This window comes from Vulpes vulpes, chromosome 11 (assembly GCF_048418805.1).
Source record: "Vulpes vulpes isolate BD-2025 chromosome 11, VulVul3, whole genome shotgun sequence".
Lineage (NCBI taxonomy): Eukaryota > Metazoa > Chordata > Mammalia > Carnivora > Canidae > Vulpes > Vulpes vulpes.
This window is the reverse complement of record NC_132790.1, coordinates 10,311,039-10,328,344: the sequence shown is the minus strand read 5'-3', so window position 1 is coordinate 10,328,344 and position 17,306 is coordinate 10,311,039. Positions and strand designations below refer to the sequence as shown.

The following is a 17,306-nucleotide window of genomic DNA, read 5'->3' as shown; positions in this document are numbered from 1 at the left end:
TGTCATTGGGACCTCATGTGTGCCCACCTGTCTAGCGCGGTCCCAGGAAACACAGGAACAGCAAAAAGGCCTGAAAGTGACAGAAAATGATGGCGTGTATGTGAAACCCCTTGCAGGCTCCCACAACTAGGCAGGGGGAATCTGAGGAGGGCTGGTCTTCCCACAATTGTGGGCAGAGAAGGTACCCAAAGAACTGCTTATTAACGTGATTCTGACCCTTTTTTGACTTCCACGGGCCATAGTCTTCTAAGGCTGGGGGTTTGGCAAGGACCCTAGAAGGGTTTTGCTGAGATGCCCAGAGACTACATTCTCTCGGCATAGGACCCAATTTTCCAGCTTCTCCCAGGGACACTTCTGCCTCTGAACCTGATTCGAGACCTAGGAAGGAAATGCTTTCTAGATCCCAGAGGCCTCCAGAAGCAAACAGGGATTTGGACCAACAGTGAGCCAGGGACTCAGTCAAAGGGGGCTGCGTGTCTTCACGGGGACAGGAGAGCCCCTGCTATGTGTGGGGAAAATGAGACTCTGTGGAAGCTTCCAGGGCCCGGGGCCAGGATGGTGAGAGGAACCACTGCTACAGCCCACACAACTAGCAAAACGCCCCAAGATGTCGAGTCAGTTAAGGATAGAGATGCGGCTCAGGGCTCTGGGAAAGCATCTGCGACTGATTAGTGATGTCAACCCAAGGGCTGAGGACAATGGAAGCTTCATGTCTGACTCTGTGACCTCAGCTGAGGGACTGTGTCTCATTCCCCCTCGGTTCTAAGGCAGCGTGTGGGAGAAAGCTGGCAGCTGAGCAGTCAGGAGCCCCTTACTCACCAGGCCAAAACCCACGTTTATTGGGAGGAGCCCTTAGCAAGTGCTGGCTGGCTCTCCACATAAAAAGTAAAAAGCCTTTGAGGAGCTCAGCTGGGAAGCCTCTTCTCTGACCCCTAAGCTGTACCCAGTGAGCTCAGAGAGGTCCTTTTTAGGGGCTGCTCCAAAACACAGCCCTTCCTGGGCTGGTCCGCACCCTCCAACCATGCACGACCCGCACCCCTCACTGTGCAGGCAGGTCCACCCCCACCCGCACCCCGGCTCCAGCCTCATCTGCATTTAACACCCCTTGTTGGGCTGTGGCAGAGAATACTCCACAGACTCATATTAAAAATGCCCTTTAAAATTCAAAAGCTTTGAACTAAAGAAATATCTCGAGAAGTTTTCATGGAAAGTTCAGCTCCACGGGTTCAATTCACTACACTTAGATGCACCTTTTCAAATAATAGGGAAAAAATGTAACAGGGTCAGACCCAATCAATATGCTTGTTCAAACAGAATTGCAGGGACTGTGATGTGCACACATTTTGTACTCTGCCTTTGTACCCCGCCACTCGCTCTGAAGAAAGGTTTCTTTGCTCGGAGAGCAATGAAAGTGATAGCCTTTGGAGTGGAGGCGGCAAAGCAACGGCGTGTTTACGGGCCCGGAGAGCTGCCATTTCTCCCAGCCACCCCCGGCCCGGCCTCGTCCTTTGTTCTTTTCATAACGACACGAAGCCCACGTGAGCCAAGTCCCCTGCGCACCCCGGCGTCTGATGCGGAATCAGAAGCAGGGGGCTCCCAGAACTTGCCTACCATGTCTCAGAAATGTGATTTGTGGATTAGACAAATAATTTGCTGCTTCTTTCCCACCCTTGGTGCGAACACAAAAGGACTTGCCATGGAGTACAGTAACCACGGGTGGAGGAAAATCCTAAAGACCAAAATGGGCCCCTGTCTAGCTGAGCCAACGTTCACAACCACTCCCACCCCTGCCATCCCCAAATTGACTTTGGGCAGGTAGAGGCTTCCCTGGCCTTGGCCTGCAACCTGTAATGGCCAGGACAATTCTAGAGAACCCAGTTTAACTGAAGACCATAGCAGAGGGGGTAGAGGGAGGTAAACAGGCTAAGGGAAGTTTCTACTCTCACAGCCAGCCACGAAGGCAGGCAGAAGAATGATGGGGAGCAAACAAAAGTTTTCAGCATCTGCACTAGTCTGGGTACCTCCACTTCATGAGCACTCATAAGTGTCTGTACGCCTCGGCTTTAATCACTGAAACAATGCCCTGGACATGTTGCGAATCTGGGCAGTTCAAGAAGCTAAATTGGGAATTATTCCCAACCCCCATTTCAGACGAGATCCTACAGTGTTCCCATTGGTTCCTGCTAAAATGAGACTGACATCCTGGGCTCGACAGGGGCCCAGGTTAAAGTTACCCGGGAGGGAATGCTGCAAACGGATGCAGGAGCAGCACGCTCCCATTTGTCCACCATGATCCCATTGTTCCAAACTCTGCTCGGAGAAAAAACCAAAATAAGTTAAAATAAGTAAGCTAATAAATAAACTCCGCTCAGGCCCTGTGGTCCTGGTTAAGAAGCAAAGCTGGAAGGGTCAAGCCACGTGGGGTTGGTTTTCGGAGCGGTCCCCACCTGGAGGGTCCCCAGTGAGCACGTACTTTCACAGATGGCCCTGTCTTACCTCAAGTCACGAATCCTCTTGTGGGGGTTGTGGGGAGTGGGGTGGGGGTGGCAGGCCATGCTGCCTGCTTCTACATGATGTGGCTGGAGCATGCCTTTTCCACACCACACGTGCTCTTCATGGAGGCCTGTCATGCTCTCTGTAGACTGAAGTTTGGGTGACAATTGTTATAGAAGAGGCTATCCCTTCTCCTGGCTGGGGCTGGAGAGAACAGAGTTGCCACGTTGCCTCCTACACAGGATTGTACGTGTGAAACAGAAACTGAGACCAACAGTAAAAAACTGTGGGCGTGTTTTCGCTGAACAAATGTCTATGTCTACAGACGGCCACCCTGTGTGTAGGGGGTATTGGTTTCTATATCTTTTTTTTTCTTTAACTTTTGCACTCGGTTATTGAGGAATTTCTGCTCTCTCCCTTTGCCCCCCGCCCCCCCCCCCCTGCCCAACCTCTTTCATCTGTTATGGAGATATCTCCAAGTGATGCTTGAAACCAGAGCGTTTTTTTATTTTAAAATTGAAAGAGAGATCAGTAGCTAAAAAGCAGCAGTGTTCCCTGTTCAGAATACTTTGGAATCTACCCTCCCCAGTTTAAAGAGTTGGAAAGTCACCCTAAACCCTGGGTGCTCTCCTTGGTAATAGAGAAAAACTGCCATAATAACAAAGTTGGAAATACACACATCCCCAAACTCAAGTGGCCTCCTGGCTTCTGTTTTAAGCCTACATCACAAGTCAAAACGAATCAAATACAAATCCAGTTTACAATGGTCCCTCACTAACCCGCCTCACTGGAACAAGCCGGCTGCGTGTGGGTTGGAAGGGGTCCCGTGGCGTCCCTTCCGCTCTCCTGGATTGCAGTCTGCCTGCCAAACCAACCCCACGCGGGAGTCCGCAGCCTGGCAGCCGCTCAGCCGGGCTGGGGTGGGTGGGGGGCCACCGCGAGCAGCCGCTGAAGCCCCGCCAAGGGCCCAAAAGCCTTCTTCCCCTGGACCTCTAGAGTCAATCAAGCGTCAAGGAACTGTCAGCAGGAGAAACTTTTCATAGGTGAACACAAGCAAGACCGAGAGCTGACACTGGGGATTTTCCAAAGAATTGGAAAAAAACCAACACAGGCAGCTCATGAGAATACAGCCAGCAAGAAGCAGGAAGCATATCAGGTTAATATTTTAATCTGTACATCACAATTTTTTTTTTTTGCAAACCATTACACTTTTATTTAAATTAACTTTTTCTTGCAAAATATTCATTTCATTTTTCCAACAAAATCTTATAAAGGCAAAAATAAAATCTTATTTTGGCAAATGTCATGAAGTTGATACTGGCAGCATATGGAGTTAGTTAAAAATAGACAGCAGTTTCTAAATATAGTTAAGATTTTTTTTTTTCCAACCATAGTCAAAGACAAATTTTCATTTAAAGTGTGGCCCCACCCAATGGAGGTTTTTGTTTGTGTGTGTGTGTGTGTGTGTGTGTCTTTCCCCTAAGACATCATTTTCTGTATGCAGAATATTGTGAGCTCATGACTTAAATAAAGGGCCACAAACACTGCGCCTGGCTTGGCAGTCCACTCCTCACTTGGGCCTGGAAGTGGAATCAAAGGCCTGCTGCTGGCCATCAGGGATGTTGGGGGCACACTGCCTGACCTCCGGCCACCAGACCATGTCCTGGGGAAGCTGACCTAGGTTCTCCAGGGCAGGCAGCAAAGCCCGATCACAGCCTAGTGTGGAGTCAGGGAGTTTTAGGTGGACATCACCCAGTGTGAAGTTTATTGCTTATGATACAATAAAAGGTGCTTCCTCTCACCTTTTCTGTATTTCAGAGTGTGTATGTATATATATATTTTTTGTTTGTTTGTTTGTTTGTTTAATTAAAGCAAACTGTTCTGTTTTTCTCGAGAAGAGCCTTTTGTTAAGAGAACCTCATGAACAGTTTGGGAGCCAAATCTCTTGAACACACTACTGCCCCTAAACCAAACCCAAGGGCCAAGGCACAGACCTGGGCTCCCCATGCCACCCTGGTGGAGTTTCCCCCTCCAGGCTGGTCATTTGGCCGGGTCAGGGACAGCTGACATCTGCAGCTAAGGACCCCCTCTTTCCCCAGATAGTCCGCCAATGAACCCAACACCGGGCTCCCCTGGAAGCACAGATCAAGTCCGACCTTCACCTGAGTTCACTGGATGTTGGACTGGCCTCCGCCCGCCCTGCCCTTCTCCCCCACCCACACCTACCACCCAAACAGTACCTGAATCTGTATTGTGCAGCTCCAAAGTCCTGCATCTTCACCTTTCCAGCCAATCAGCCCTTGAGGTGAACGTTATAAAATATATTCTGATTCTAAAATACAGCGTCAGTATTTTACAGTGTGTATCAAAAGTGCCTTTGTCATATGTAAAAAGGAGTCTGGACTAAAACAAGTCGGGGTGGGGGTGTTAGGACCTAGGCCTATGGTGAACACCCCACAGTTGCTGGGCTGCTCCTTCCTCCAGCCAGAACCCCTGCTGAGCTGGAAGGAGTTTCCTTGTGGGGAAGGAAGATCAATCTTCTGGGAGGGAAGTGGTTCCACTGGGCCCCTGGCTCCAGACTTCTCCTCTGCACGCTGGGTCACGGGTCAGTCACTGCCTGGGCTGGCAAAAAGCACAGGACACAGTGAGAAGTGCAGGATCTCAGCCCACATCTGGGGAGCAGGCAGGGGGCATGTCTGTACACACACAACAGGGGACAGGGGACGGCAGGCTGACAAGACAGAGCAGCAGAGCAGGGGGCTGGGGCAATGCGGCTGCTGCTGGGGGCCCTCAGCTTCTAGGACCCATGGGCACTTGGCCCCACCCTCTCTTCACCCCCACCACTTCTAGAAAGTTTTGCCAGATAGACGCTGGCCCCTAGATTGGGTCTCTGCCCTGACAGGGCAAATGGCCTGAGCAAAGAGGACTCTGGGGTCCAGTTCTGGCCCTGCCTTTCCCTCACTAAGTGACTCGGTAAAGCTCTCAGCCTCCATGAGTCTCATTTTTTAAAAACAGAATAGTCACACCCACCTCCTAGTGAAGATTTACCCTAACAAAAGGACAAATGGAAATGCGGATGCACTCCGGAAAAAAGCATTCAAGGCCTATCTCACAACTATGGGGGTGTGCAAAGCTGGGAGGAACGGGGTGGGGGTGGGGGGCTTCTGGCCTGCGTCTCCGTGGCCTGGGCTGGTGCTACCACACTCAGATCTCCAGGAGAAATCCACACCCCTACTGTGGCCCCAACGCGTCCCTGTGGCCTTGACGAAGGACGTGGCTGGAGCATCTCTCTGTGGTTCTTCAGTCACGGGGTCTCTAAGGCATACTTTCCAAGAGCCCGGCCTAAGCAGGCCAATCCTTTCCTTCTACCCTCAGGTGGGCAGGGCACCAGGTTGGGGGACACCTGATGAAAAATCACGAATCCCACCCCCAGTGGACACACACTCTGTCCCTCCCTTCTCCAAACACCCAGAGCTCCTGGGGGTGGCCCAGATGAGTCCATGGTGGTGACAGAGAACAAAGTCTCTGAGCTTGCACTGTAGGGGTTCAAACCCTGGTCTGATGCTTACAGCTTCAACTCCTTGGGCAAGTCCCTCAAGGTCTCTGAGCTTCATTTCCTCATTTATAAAGTGGGGGTAAGTATCTGCATAGGATGGTTGTGTGGGTCGAAGGAGATGCTTAGCACAATGCCTGGCACATGGCAGGTACTCAATGATGCTAACCATAAGTATGTACAAAGCAAAGAAAGGGAAACCCTACAAGATGAAAGCAAGATGGAACGTCAGGGAGAGGACTGCTGAGATTTCTGGTCTGACCCTCCCTTGTCCAGGTGAGGCAACTGTCAGACCACGAACTCACCACAAGACTGGACCGGATGCCAGGCCTCCAGGCTCTGCCTCTTCTGCTCCTGCCCTGACCCCTCTCTGCTCTCATCACTAAATGCTCTCATGGGGAGGCCCGACAAGGGGTGGTGCCAGAAAATTCTGAATGGCTGAGGGCCAACTTCACATTGCCCTGGGTGGCCTCCCCCTGAAGCTTCCCTTCCTCTCCCCTCCTGAGGGGCTCAAGTGCTGTAAAGGGCAGTCCTAGTCCTTGCCCTGACACCAATTCCACTTGGCCTGCTGTGAGCTTCCACTCCTCACTGGGCCCCAGTTTCCTGGATTTTTCTAGTCTTTCAGTTCTTCAAATTCTCTAGCCACAGCCTGAGAGGCCAGCCGACACTAACTCTTCCTTTCCAACCCCCAACCCCAGGCTGCCAGCGCTGGTCCCTTGGAGCACAGGGCTCCCTGCAGGAAAGAGAGCTGGGTAAAAGGGGTACAGTTCTAGCTTCTACTTCGGGGAGGCAGGGACTTGGCTCACCCAGCCCCTACTGTAGCGAAGCCACTGAGACGGGGTTCCTAACAACCATCCATCCCTACCCACCCACCAGTCCAGGGCAGCCTCCCCAGCAGCCGCTTTGCGGGTGAAGGAAGGAAGCTCAGCAGGCGGCACTGCAATCATCTCCACGGCAGAGGGGGTGGGGAGGCATGCTCGGCGCTAGGGGAGGGGCAGGCCAGGCAGGGCTCTTACTTGGAAGGTGTTAGACAAAGGTGTAGTGGAGTCCGTTGCTTAAGGGGGGGTAAGGTGGCACCGTCCTGGAGGACAGGGGGGCTTTAGGCGGGAGGAGGGCCAGCTGCTGCGCTAGACGGGCACACAGGAATTAAGCGGGGCGTTAGGCTCCTCATCTGCTCCTGCAGCACCAGATGCCCCCACCTGGCAGGGCTGGAGTGCCGTGGGCCTGGGCAGCATGCCCATGGGGCCTGGTGGGGGCCCGGTTGGGACTGGCCTGCGGGTCCCAGATATGCCTCTGAGCTGGAGGGAGGGAGCGAGAGTAAGGAAAGGCTGTGGCAAAGGTGGCCACTCCATGGGGAGGTGAGGGAGGCCTTGTGAACTGCCTGCAGTAAGGGAGCTGAGGCCCACGAGGGTAGAGCAAGGACAGGCCAGACAGGAGGGCACCTTTTGGTGGTGGCGGAGTATCCCTGCTAGACCCCTCAACATGGAGAGGAATCAAGATGAGCCACTGGAACCGCCCAGGATCATTTGGAGGAGGGGCCAGGGTGAGTCTTCCACTGTCTCCCCAGCTGCCCCAACCACCTCTCACCCCATGTAGCTTGTCTTCAAGGGAGTGAGGACAGCAGGGATTTCAGGGTTTCTGTGCAGGATCAAAGCACGGGGGTGGGTGTGGGGGTGGACAGCGAACAGCCTTCCCCTTGCCTAAGGTCACTCCCCTGGCTCCTTGAGGTGATGTTAAAGCTCTGCTCCCCAGACCAGACTTCCAGGGCCAGTCACCTCAGGGCCCAGCAAGCCCCACCGGGCATCACTTCTACACCCTCTGGCCAGGGTTGGAGGGCTGGGGGGCTGTGACACCACTTCAGGCTCTGTGATCACTCCCTCTCTGGAAGGCCTACAACACCCCTGGCCAAGGGCACCACCCAGACACACAGTGGCCTCTGCATCTGGGGACAAACAATACTAGATGGACTGGGAGTACATGCACAGGGAGCAGAGATGTGGAGGGAGGAGCAGCCACGAGTCTCCTTCCTGTCTGAGAGAGAAAGCCTTTCACACACACACACACACACACACACACACACACGCACACACGCACACACAAAATACACTTTCCCATCCCACTGGCCAGCAAAGTCCCACTTCCCAAGACCTGTTTACTAAGACAGACCACTCTGCTAAAATGGACAGTGGTTTTGATCTGGGAACGAAAGCAGGAGTTCCAGGGAGAGCTAGAGGAGCCCCCCTTGCCTTGCCCCAGCAAGAAATCCAAACACCAGTGTTTTCCTGCCCCTTTTCTCGTGAAGCCAGAAATCTTAGTCTGGGCCGCCTCTTTCAGAGGCCTGAAAAATCTGTTCTTAACCCACGTTCTTGGAGAAAGCTGAACAGCAGCACCACTCCTAGATTTAAGAATGAGCTAGAAATACCCTCTCCTGGACCTCTTTCCTCAGACACTCCTGGGCTTCAGTTCTCCCACCACCTGCCCTACCCCATCTTACCTCCCAAGCCTTGTGGTGTTCACGGGACAGGAGAACGAACCGCTGGCCCTCAAACTACCAGGCTGACACCTAGTTTTCTGCAGACTCCCTGACAGGCCATGCTGGGCTCTGAGCCCAAGCAGCGAGTGGGAGCCAGACTTGGAGGCTGGCATCCGTGGCCTCACCTGCCACCTGCTTGCTGCGCTGGGAGGCCTCGGAGGCCAGAGCGTAGGAGATGTTGATGATGCGCTCCTGCTCCTGCAGCTGCGAGTCCAGGTCGGCCACGCTGTTCCGGTCCTGGCCTGAGGTCGGCTGCAGGTTGCACATGCTGCAGGAGGGCCAGAAAGCAGGCGATGGGCCTCTCCACCCCCCAGCACCCTCGCATCTGCCTCAAGAGAGGAGGGCTGCCCTAGTGCACTTTCTCTCGAACACCCAGTCACAGCTTTGTTCCTCCTCTGGGGCATCATGGCTTTAAAAAAAAGAGTTCCAGCTCTGGGTTCCTATTAAATCCTGAAATGAAAAAGCTAACCTAACTCTGAAAGAGAAGCCCTCAGATATCAGGGCTTATGTTTCTGAAGCTCCAGGGGCTGAGAAGATAGGAAAGCCTCCCATCCTGGCCTCCAGGGAAGTGGGCAAGGCCTTTGGCACCCCGGGACCAGGCTGAGCCCCTGGCTCTGGTCTAGGGATCTGTGTGAGGGAACACAGCCCTGACACTGGGAGGACCAGCCTTGGGGCTGTCCACCTCATCGTCACACTTGACTCCACTCCCTACATCTGCCAGCATCACAAGACACAGATCTGGGGGCAAAGGACCAGGATGGCCCACTATTGCATATTTTAGGACTTGCAGATGACCTAGCAAGCTTCCTCACAGATGCGCTGGTGCCATTCTGAGAGCCAGCCTGCTCCTTATATATAAACACGGCTTACCTGAGTCAGAGACCCGGGCAAACATGCACCCTAGTCAGCCTGGCCCAGGGCCCAGGCAGCTGAGACACCCCCGGGGTCAGCCTAGCAGGCTGTCAAGACTCGAGCACCGTAAGAGCTGACCTGGAACGAGCAAGGATGTTGCGGATCTTCTCGGCTTTGCGATACCGCGCCTGCAGCTCCTCAAGGCTGGGCGGTTCCTCAGGGTCCAGCTCCACGTAACGCTCAGGGATGGAGACCTTCTCAGGTTTGGACAGCTGAGGAAAGGACCGGGCGGTGGCAGCAAGGGGTCTCAGATATGGGGTTTAGGACTCGCTCCTCGCCCTGTCCCCCAGCACAAGGAAGCAAACAGAGCCCACAGAGTTAAGTAACTTGCTAAGATCAACAGCAGTCCACTGTGGAGTCAGGATCTGGACCTGGGTCTGACTCCAAAGCCCGTGTTCTTTCCACCACACCAGACAACCCCCTACAGGCCAGTGGAAAGGAAGAGGAAAGGCAAGACCTCGAGACTGGAAGCCTTCAGGATACAGTGATAATCCTTAATGCCGCCTTCGATATGAGCTGACCCCTGCCAACCTCCACAGCCACACTGACCCACCGTGTGGCCTCTGCCCCTGCTCTTTCCTCTGCATGGGATGTTCTTCCGTTCACACTACTCTTTCTGACGCTCTGGACCACACTTCAGAAGTCTTCCCTACCCCTCCCCACCCCGCCCCCTGGCATCCCTTCCTGTTTTGTCTCTCCACTGTTTGCTGCAGGGACCTGACACTCAGCAAATACTCCTTGGATGGGTGGCTGAATGTGCAGGTGGTTAGATAGAGGGATAGTGGCTGGGTGGGTGGATGAAAGGAAGTGATAATGCGTCCTGTACCCTACAAAAGCTCTTCTGATCTAGACAGGAAGCAGCCATGCAGTATCTACTGGCTGCAGAGGAAGATGCCCCAACTCCCTCCCACCAGTCTCCTACTACACGCGCCCAGCAGTAACTCCAGCCTGCTGAAACCTGGCTCAGGCTAAGAATGCTAAAGGCAACTTTTGCACACCCCAGGGAATTTCTTCTTCCTTGATCTGCAAAAGCACGTTAAAATGAGGTTGGTTGAAGCTTCTAAAAACAAGCTAAATCCAATCCCAGGGCAAATCTGGACTTGAATTTAAACCCATGCAGACCTTTTTATTCTGGTGAAAGATGGCAAGAAATAAGCTCTTGTCTGTTATGTCCAATGAGGGCAGATCCAGAGGAAGGAAGTAGATTGCATTGTAGCAGAAGGGATTTAGGTTAGAGATAAGAAAGGACTTTTTCCCCTGGCTGGGAGGCCAATTAGGACACCATGAAGCACACTTCCACTGCCAAGGCAGCAAGTAGAAGCTTCTTGTGTGAATCTGAGAAAATGTAGACCTTTAGCTGTTTCAGAGGTGCCAAAGGGAAAAGGTCTGAGGGTGAGGACAGGCTTCCTTAACCCCTGGAGGCCCAGCTGACCCCAGAACTCAGCAACTCCCCAGGTATGAATTTGCTCATCCTTCCAGTGGTATGAACGTTTCCTCTCCTGTAGTTTCAGAGCACAACAAGTCCTACACAAACATTTGTGGGGTATCTATGCGCCACTGTGAGCTTCATCCAACAGAGTTGTCACTCAGGAAGTACTTACAGAGCACCTAGTATGTGCCAGGTGCTAAGTGCACGGTGAACCAAACAGCCATAGACCGTTCTACAGACCTTACAAACGGCACAATATAGGCCTCAGGAAACCTCCCCGTGTCCTGAAGACCCTGAGTCTGTCACCCTCTAATTTCTTGCTCTTCCTGTGGGTAAGACATATTCCTGAATGAAAGAAGACCCAGGGGTTACTTGCTTTCCTGGGCTTGGCCAGCCATGATGCATTGGTGCCACCAGAGGGCACCAGAAGAACTCAGACCAGAACTGCACAGGTCTCGGCAGGGGCTGGAAATTTCACCTGTGATTTTCAAACCCGCTCGCCTTCTCCCAGCCTTGCCCAAGACTAATTGCCCAAGTTGGCCTGACTGGCCAGTTGCAAGGCCAACACCTAGTTTTCTGGGGAGCATTTGCCAATAACAACTACCTTATCACATGCCTACTATGTGCCAGGCCCTGTGCTCCTGATTTTCTGACCACTGCTAATCCTGCAAGCAACGTGCTGAATCACGTAATCCTCACCACAACCCACTTTGCTGTAGAGGAAATTGAGGCTCAGAGAAGTTAAATGACTTGCCCTCAATTATGGAGAGAAATAGATCTAAATCTGCATCAAAATGCCTTGGCTCCTTTTATTGCCTTGAGCTGCTATGCATCCATTCTCCTGGCCACACAGAAACTGAGACTTGTCCCCATTCTGGACAGCACCCCCTCCCCCAAGTGCCACTGGGAGGGCTGGTCAGGTCGGTCGCCAGCCTGAGCCGGATAAAGGCTGCTCCTCCCGGGGGGACATGAAGGAAGCCCCTGCCCTCACCTCTCTGCTGATGTCCAAGTCATAGTCTTGAGGTTCCAGGTCCAACTCAGTGACAGGCATGGCCTGCACTTTCAACCAGCCATTGTCCTCCTTGTCCTTTCTTTCCCCTTGCATCGCCCGTTCCAGCAACTGCAGGTCAAAGTCCTGCTCACGCTTCCACTGGCAACAGAACGAGAAGGTTAAATGTAGTCGCTTCCTGACTGCTCAGAAAACCATGCTTGTCCCCTTTGGGATGGGGCTTGCAGGCACTGGGGTCCTTGGGAAGGGGGCCTGTGACCCATGAGGGAAAAGCTATGTGACCATGAGCATCTCAACCTCACCTCTAAAACAAGACAGCAGTGGTGGGACATGGTTGGTCCCTGTGGGTGCTGGAAGGCCAAGTAAGAGAAATGGAGAATGAGGCCTCTGCCCCTTTTACATGGTCTGATGCCAGACTGCTGATTTCTCTCTCATCTGGGCACCCAGAGGATTCACACATGTACCTCTAGGGCCTAGTTCTAAGACCCATGACTTTAGACTCATGTTGGTCCCCAGAGATACAGGAGGTTTCCAAATCCAAGAGGGTGACCTCAAAACAGAACCTGGGACAGAGATCCAGAAAAAGCTGCTTCATAGCTTGTGGAAGCCTTCCGGGTTCAGGAGCCATACATCTCAGCTCAGAAATGATGAGAAAAAAACAAGCCCTTGGAGGCTCTGGTAAGCACATACCAATAGCCAAGACCCTCTCTACTAGGTACTCCCAAGAGGATACATTTAGGGGTGGGGGATATTGTACCCATAGAGGGAAGGGAAGGTCTAGGCAGGAATAGGTTGGGCCTAGGGAGGTAGCTAAGCTGCTGTTTACCCAGGCATCTATTTGAGGGCAGATACTTGAAGTTAGAAAAAAAAAAAAATGAAACCATGTAAAATTGAAATGCTAAATCAAATGCAATATTTCCCAGGCTATTCCTTAGTACCAGCTATGAAACAAGCATCTCTTCACAGAGGGAAAAACTAAACTGGCCATTGTAAGATCCAAACACAACTCTGCAACTCCACAGTCACCTTTCAAATCTCTATGGCCTATGTTCTTACAGGCTTTTGAAACTGAGCAGGGTGTTGAGAGAAGGAAACAGGCTCAAAGCTTCTCTTTTCTTGAGCAGAAACCAAGCAGATGCATCTCCATCCCAGCAGACCTCCTCCACCCCACCCCATACATCTCACAGAGCCCTCAGTGGTCATGATTGTCTTTGATACTCCCTTAAGTCCCCCCCAAAGCCCCAAACCCATAGCTATATCAGCACATTTCACCCATTCATGCACAAGCTCTCCATACTGACTCCAAGCCAATGTAATTGCTCTTAGGTGGTGATTTCCAATTACAGTATGAAAGGATTAGGCATTTGAAGTTTTAAAGATGAAAAATTAATTTAATGATTCACAAAGAAAATGCACATTTTCTTACACGCTCACAAGTGCCCCAAGTAGAGACAAATCCTCATTTAAACCCAGCCTGATTGTTTGCACAAACAGGAAAAGTTCACTAGACTCTGGGATGTATCCTGGGGAAGAACCACGCCAATCCATTGTCATTAAGCAACACGTTTATTGGCGTTGATGCAGAGACTTACACAAGTCTTTTTTAAGAGAAAAATTACAAGATACTCAAGTTACGATTTTAGATAATCTTTCTACATTTGAGACATCAGGTTGTAAAAGGTCAGTGTTACCCCAAATGACATTTGCTTATAAAGTTTAAAAGTTACCAGTTTTGCAGCTTTTCAGGATATGAGTGTCCTGGGTCTTACCCCTTTGGTGTCTGTGCTAACAGCTGCAGAGAGGCCCTCTGAATACAGAACATAATATATCTTGGCATCCGTTCAAATTATTAAATACTAGAAACACAAAAAGTTTTCCATAAGAAATTGTGTGCTAGGACTGGAGGAATCAAAACTGAACCACTTTAGACTTGGTAGGATTTATTTAAACGTGCAATCTCTGAAGTCTGTGTCTACCATCCAGGTGTAAGGCATGGACTTTGATCAATTCATAATGCCCAGACCTCTGCCCATGATCACGGCCCTCAGGCAGCAGGTTGGCTCAGCCTTGTGGGGAGGCTTTTGGGTTAAGTGAATTATGAGTCAGTAGGCCTGCATAAAGGGGGCAGCAGAAAGGTGAGTCACACATGGGAGTGCTGGCTAGGCTATGGAGACAAGAGCTGCTATTACAAGCCTGGTAATAAAGAGCACAGGCCAGTTAAAGAATGTTCAATGCAAATTAGAAGCTTCCGTAAACACAATCAGGCAGGATTAGAGAGGCAATGAGCGGTAACACTAAAAGCAAAAGAGCTTGTGCAATGAATTAGGGAAAGAGCAGTCTGGCTAGAGGGCTAGGGAAACAGTGATTTCAAACAACAGGGAGAAGTCAAATGGAATGTTTCCAAAAGGGACAGAAGGGGACTGTGGGCAGGGTGCAGTGCCTGGAAGCACGCGGGGGGGGGGGGGGGGGGGGGGGGGGGGGGGGAACACAGATCCCCCCCGCTCTCCGGGGGCACCATGAGGCCTGCCGGCACCACAAGCTGGAGGAGACCGCCCGCCCTCAGGGCTGCACGGACGACCCTGTGCCCAGTTGCTCCACAGGGCATCGCTTAGAGGTTTGGGAGGCTAGCTGGCTTTCGTTCCTCCTCATCCAATCTTATCACCATCTTCCTCTTCCATTCCTGAACTCTGTACTCCCAAGTCCTTGATCCAACTGAGACTCCAAATGCTACAAAGTCCTCTCGCAAGTTCAGCTTGGAGAACAAACTTGGGACATTTTCTCTGGCTCCTAGGCTCCTGCCGTGACATCCTCACTCCTCCTCCAATTCCGGATCACCCTCTGACCAGGTCACATATGTGGCCTGGGTTGTGGACAAAAACAGCCTGTGGGGTGTTCTCTGAACCTTCCTGGTCGAAGGCCTACTCTCTCGGGGGTGTGATGTCCTTGTGTTTGGGGAACTCAGGGAAGCTCTGCTCCCCGTCCCAGCCCCACCTGCCTGGACCCTCCTAACATACTGAGCCGAGATCTCCAGGGAGAGGCTGGCTGAGGTAGCGGGACGAGGGCAGACCCGTCCTCTCTCCTTGGCTCAGCGTCCTCTTGCGCTCCCGGACCAGGGCCTTCTGGTGTCGCTTCATGCGCTCCAGCTGCTCCTCCGCACTCATCTTGCCCCGCTGGTGGTCCCCTGAGTACAGGCGCTCCAAGGCACTCTTGGGTCTCTGAGGAGCAGGAGAGTGAGAGACAAGGCAGCTGGGCTAGGACACAGGGCAGCCACCCTGCAGCTCCATTCCCATCTTCCCACTCTCTCCCTCTCTCTCTCTCACATACACACACACACACACACACACACACACACTCACTCACTCACTCTAGCTCCTCTAAGCACACTCATGAACACAATACCCTTGACCCTCACAGGCTCTCGGGAAAGCATCCCATTCTGCAGATGCAGATACTGAGGCCCAGGCCTGTCCAGCTGGGCACACATGCAGCATGTGATGCAGCCAGAACTCAGGGTGCAGACTTTCTGGATACCCTCATGTGAGCCTGAAGAAATGGGGAGAGCTGTATGACGCCTGTAAAAGGTGTTACCCCAAATGACATTTGCTTATAAAGTTTAAAAGTTACTGGTTTTGCAGCTTTTCAGGATATGAGTGTCCTGGGTCCTACCCCTTTAGTGTCTGTGCTAACAGCTGCAGAGAGGCCCTCTGAATACAGAACATAATATATCTTGGCCCCTTTTAGGTGGGCCATGGGAAAGGTATCCACTGAGCACATGGTGACAGGGACCCTGCACTCAGGAGGGCTGAAGTCACTTCAGAGGCCATCCCTGGGGCTCACAGGATTGCCAGTCATCATCCACCTCTGAGCCCTTCCCTCTGTGGATGAGGGAGCAGTGCACTCCTTGAGAACTTCTCAAGGCCACTCACAGGGAAGGTCACCTTGCTGCTCTCGGCATTTAGACCCCTCCGGAGTGTGACGTAGGGAGCAATGGTGGACGACTGCTGAAGCCTTGACGTGGACCCCGAGAGCCCTTAGTGAGGAAAGAGAAGTGCAAGTGTATTTGTGATGGGGTGGACAGGCTACCAGCACCACCCCCCCTCTGAATCACCTCCCACTCCTGAGAGGGGACCGTGAGGACCTGGCCAATAACCCATTCTTCTTCTTCCCCAGAGCCTGGAAAAGCAAGGCCCCAGATAGAGGATGAGGGGCCAGCCCAGAGGTGCTCCCTGTCCCCAATGGGAAATAGCATCTCTGGAGATGTGTAGACCATCCTAGTCTTCCTTCACATGCAGAAGACCTGGGCTGCTTGGCAGCTAGAAAGGATGAAGGGGAAGGAATGCCCTTCATCCTTTCATCCTGATGCACTCCTACACGTCCTTCATGACCCAACCTGGATGCCCTGCCTGTGTGAAGCCTTCTTAAATGCCCAAGCAGAATCTATTGTCCTGCATATCCTTCAATATATGCACTGGTTACTGCATTGACCACAGTGCCAACGTACCTGTCCAACTAGCCTGCAAATTCAGTGATGCCTGCCTGCCTGCCTGCCTGGCTGAATGAATGAATAAACGAATGAAAGGAAAGAAGCAGCACCAAGTATTTACTGATCACTTAACTATCTAACGGGAAGGCACTGTGCTAGGTGTTTTATATAGATTTTGTTCCACTGGCCTTACCACGTAAGCATTCATTACCCAACCATTGTAGAGAATTATAGTCTAAGGCTCAGAGAGGTCAAGGAACTTGCCCAAGGTCACATGGTAGGAATATCGTCGACCATGTACATTCCATGTCTGGGTCCTTAGAGGTGAGATGGCTTAGAGAAATCATCTCACCCTGGCTGGCTGGGGCCACCACCTGTGCTTTCTCCACTAACACCAATTCTTATCAGGGGCAGTCCCTGACATCTAGAAATGGACATCACGCTGGCTGAGGACACCATTACCATTTAGCATGTAGGGAAAAGAATGATAACTGCCCTGTAATGCAAAGAGAATCCTGAGAAACAGAGAACTGTCCTGCTCCAAATGCCACTAATACCACCGTTAATAAACACCTCTAGGCCATAATGAATTAAGGGAACAGCATCCCTGTGCACAGTGCTTCAGCAAAATCCAGAGCCTGCACCCTCCAGGGACCAGCTCAGGCCATAGCATGCCTAGGCAGTGTGGTGGGCTGGAGTCCCATGACCCTGCAGGTGCCAGAACTATAGCTGTGGCTCCTCCTGCTTCTGCACCTGACCAATGAGCAGAGCACTTGACCACCCACTTTGGGGAGCAGACAGGAGGATCAGGTGAGGAACAAATGAAGGAGATAGTCAGCCTGCTCAGGGATTCCAGCAGACCCAGATGCAAAAAGGTCAGGAGACCTCCCTGTA

General features: G+C 52.1%; 1 protein-coding gene across 43 annotated transcripts in view; it reads right to left on the bottom strand.

Moving 5' to 3' along the window:
* Nucleotides 1–3,645: 3,645 nt before the first annotated feature.
* The window catches only part of PLEKHA7 (pleckstrin homology domain containing A7), a 218,193-nt gene continuing 204,532 nt past the window's right edge, over nt 3,646–17,306 (bottom strand). For 14 of the 43 annotated variants that reach the window (XM_072725485.1, XM_072725488.1, XM_072725491.1 and 11 more), the window contains 7 exons: nt 15,856–15,959; nt 14,944–15,144; nt 11,912–12,070; nt 9,570–9,703; nt 8,705–8,847; nt 7,063–7,173; nt 3,646–5,115 (listed from right to left, as the gene is read on the bottom strand). In XM_072725485.1, the coding sequence (XP_072581586.1) occupies nt 7,073–7,173; nt 8,705–8,847; nt 9,570–9,703; nt 11,912–12,070; nt 14,944–15,144; nt 15,856–15,959 (842 nt within the window). In that variant the 3' untranslated portion in view covers nt 3,646–5,115; nt 7,063–7,072. Of the gene's footprint in view, nt 5,116–7,062; nt 7,174–8,704; nt 8,848–9,569; nt 9,704–11,911; nt 12,071–13,476; nt 15,145–15,855; nt 15,960–17,306 lie in introns of those variants that run through there. The other 29 variants (XM_072725487.1, XM_072725493.1, XM_072725498.1 and 26 more) reach the window with 9 other exon arrangements.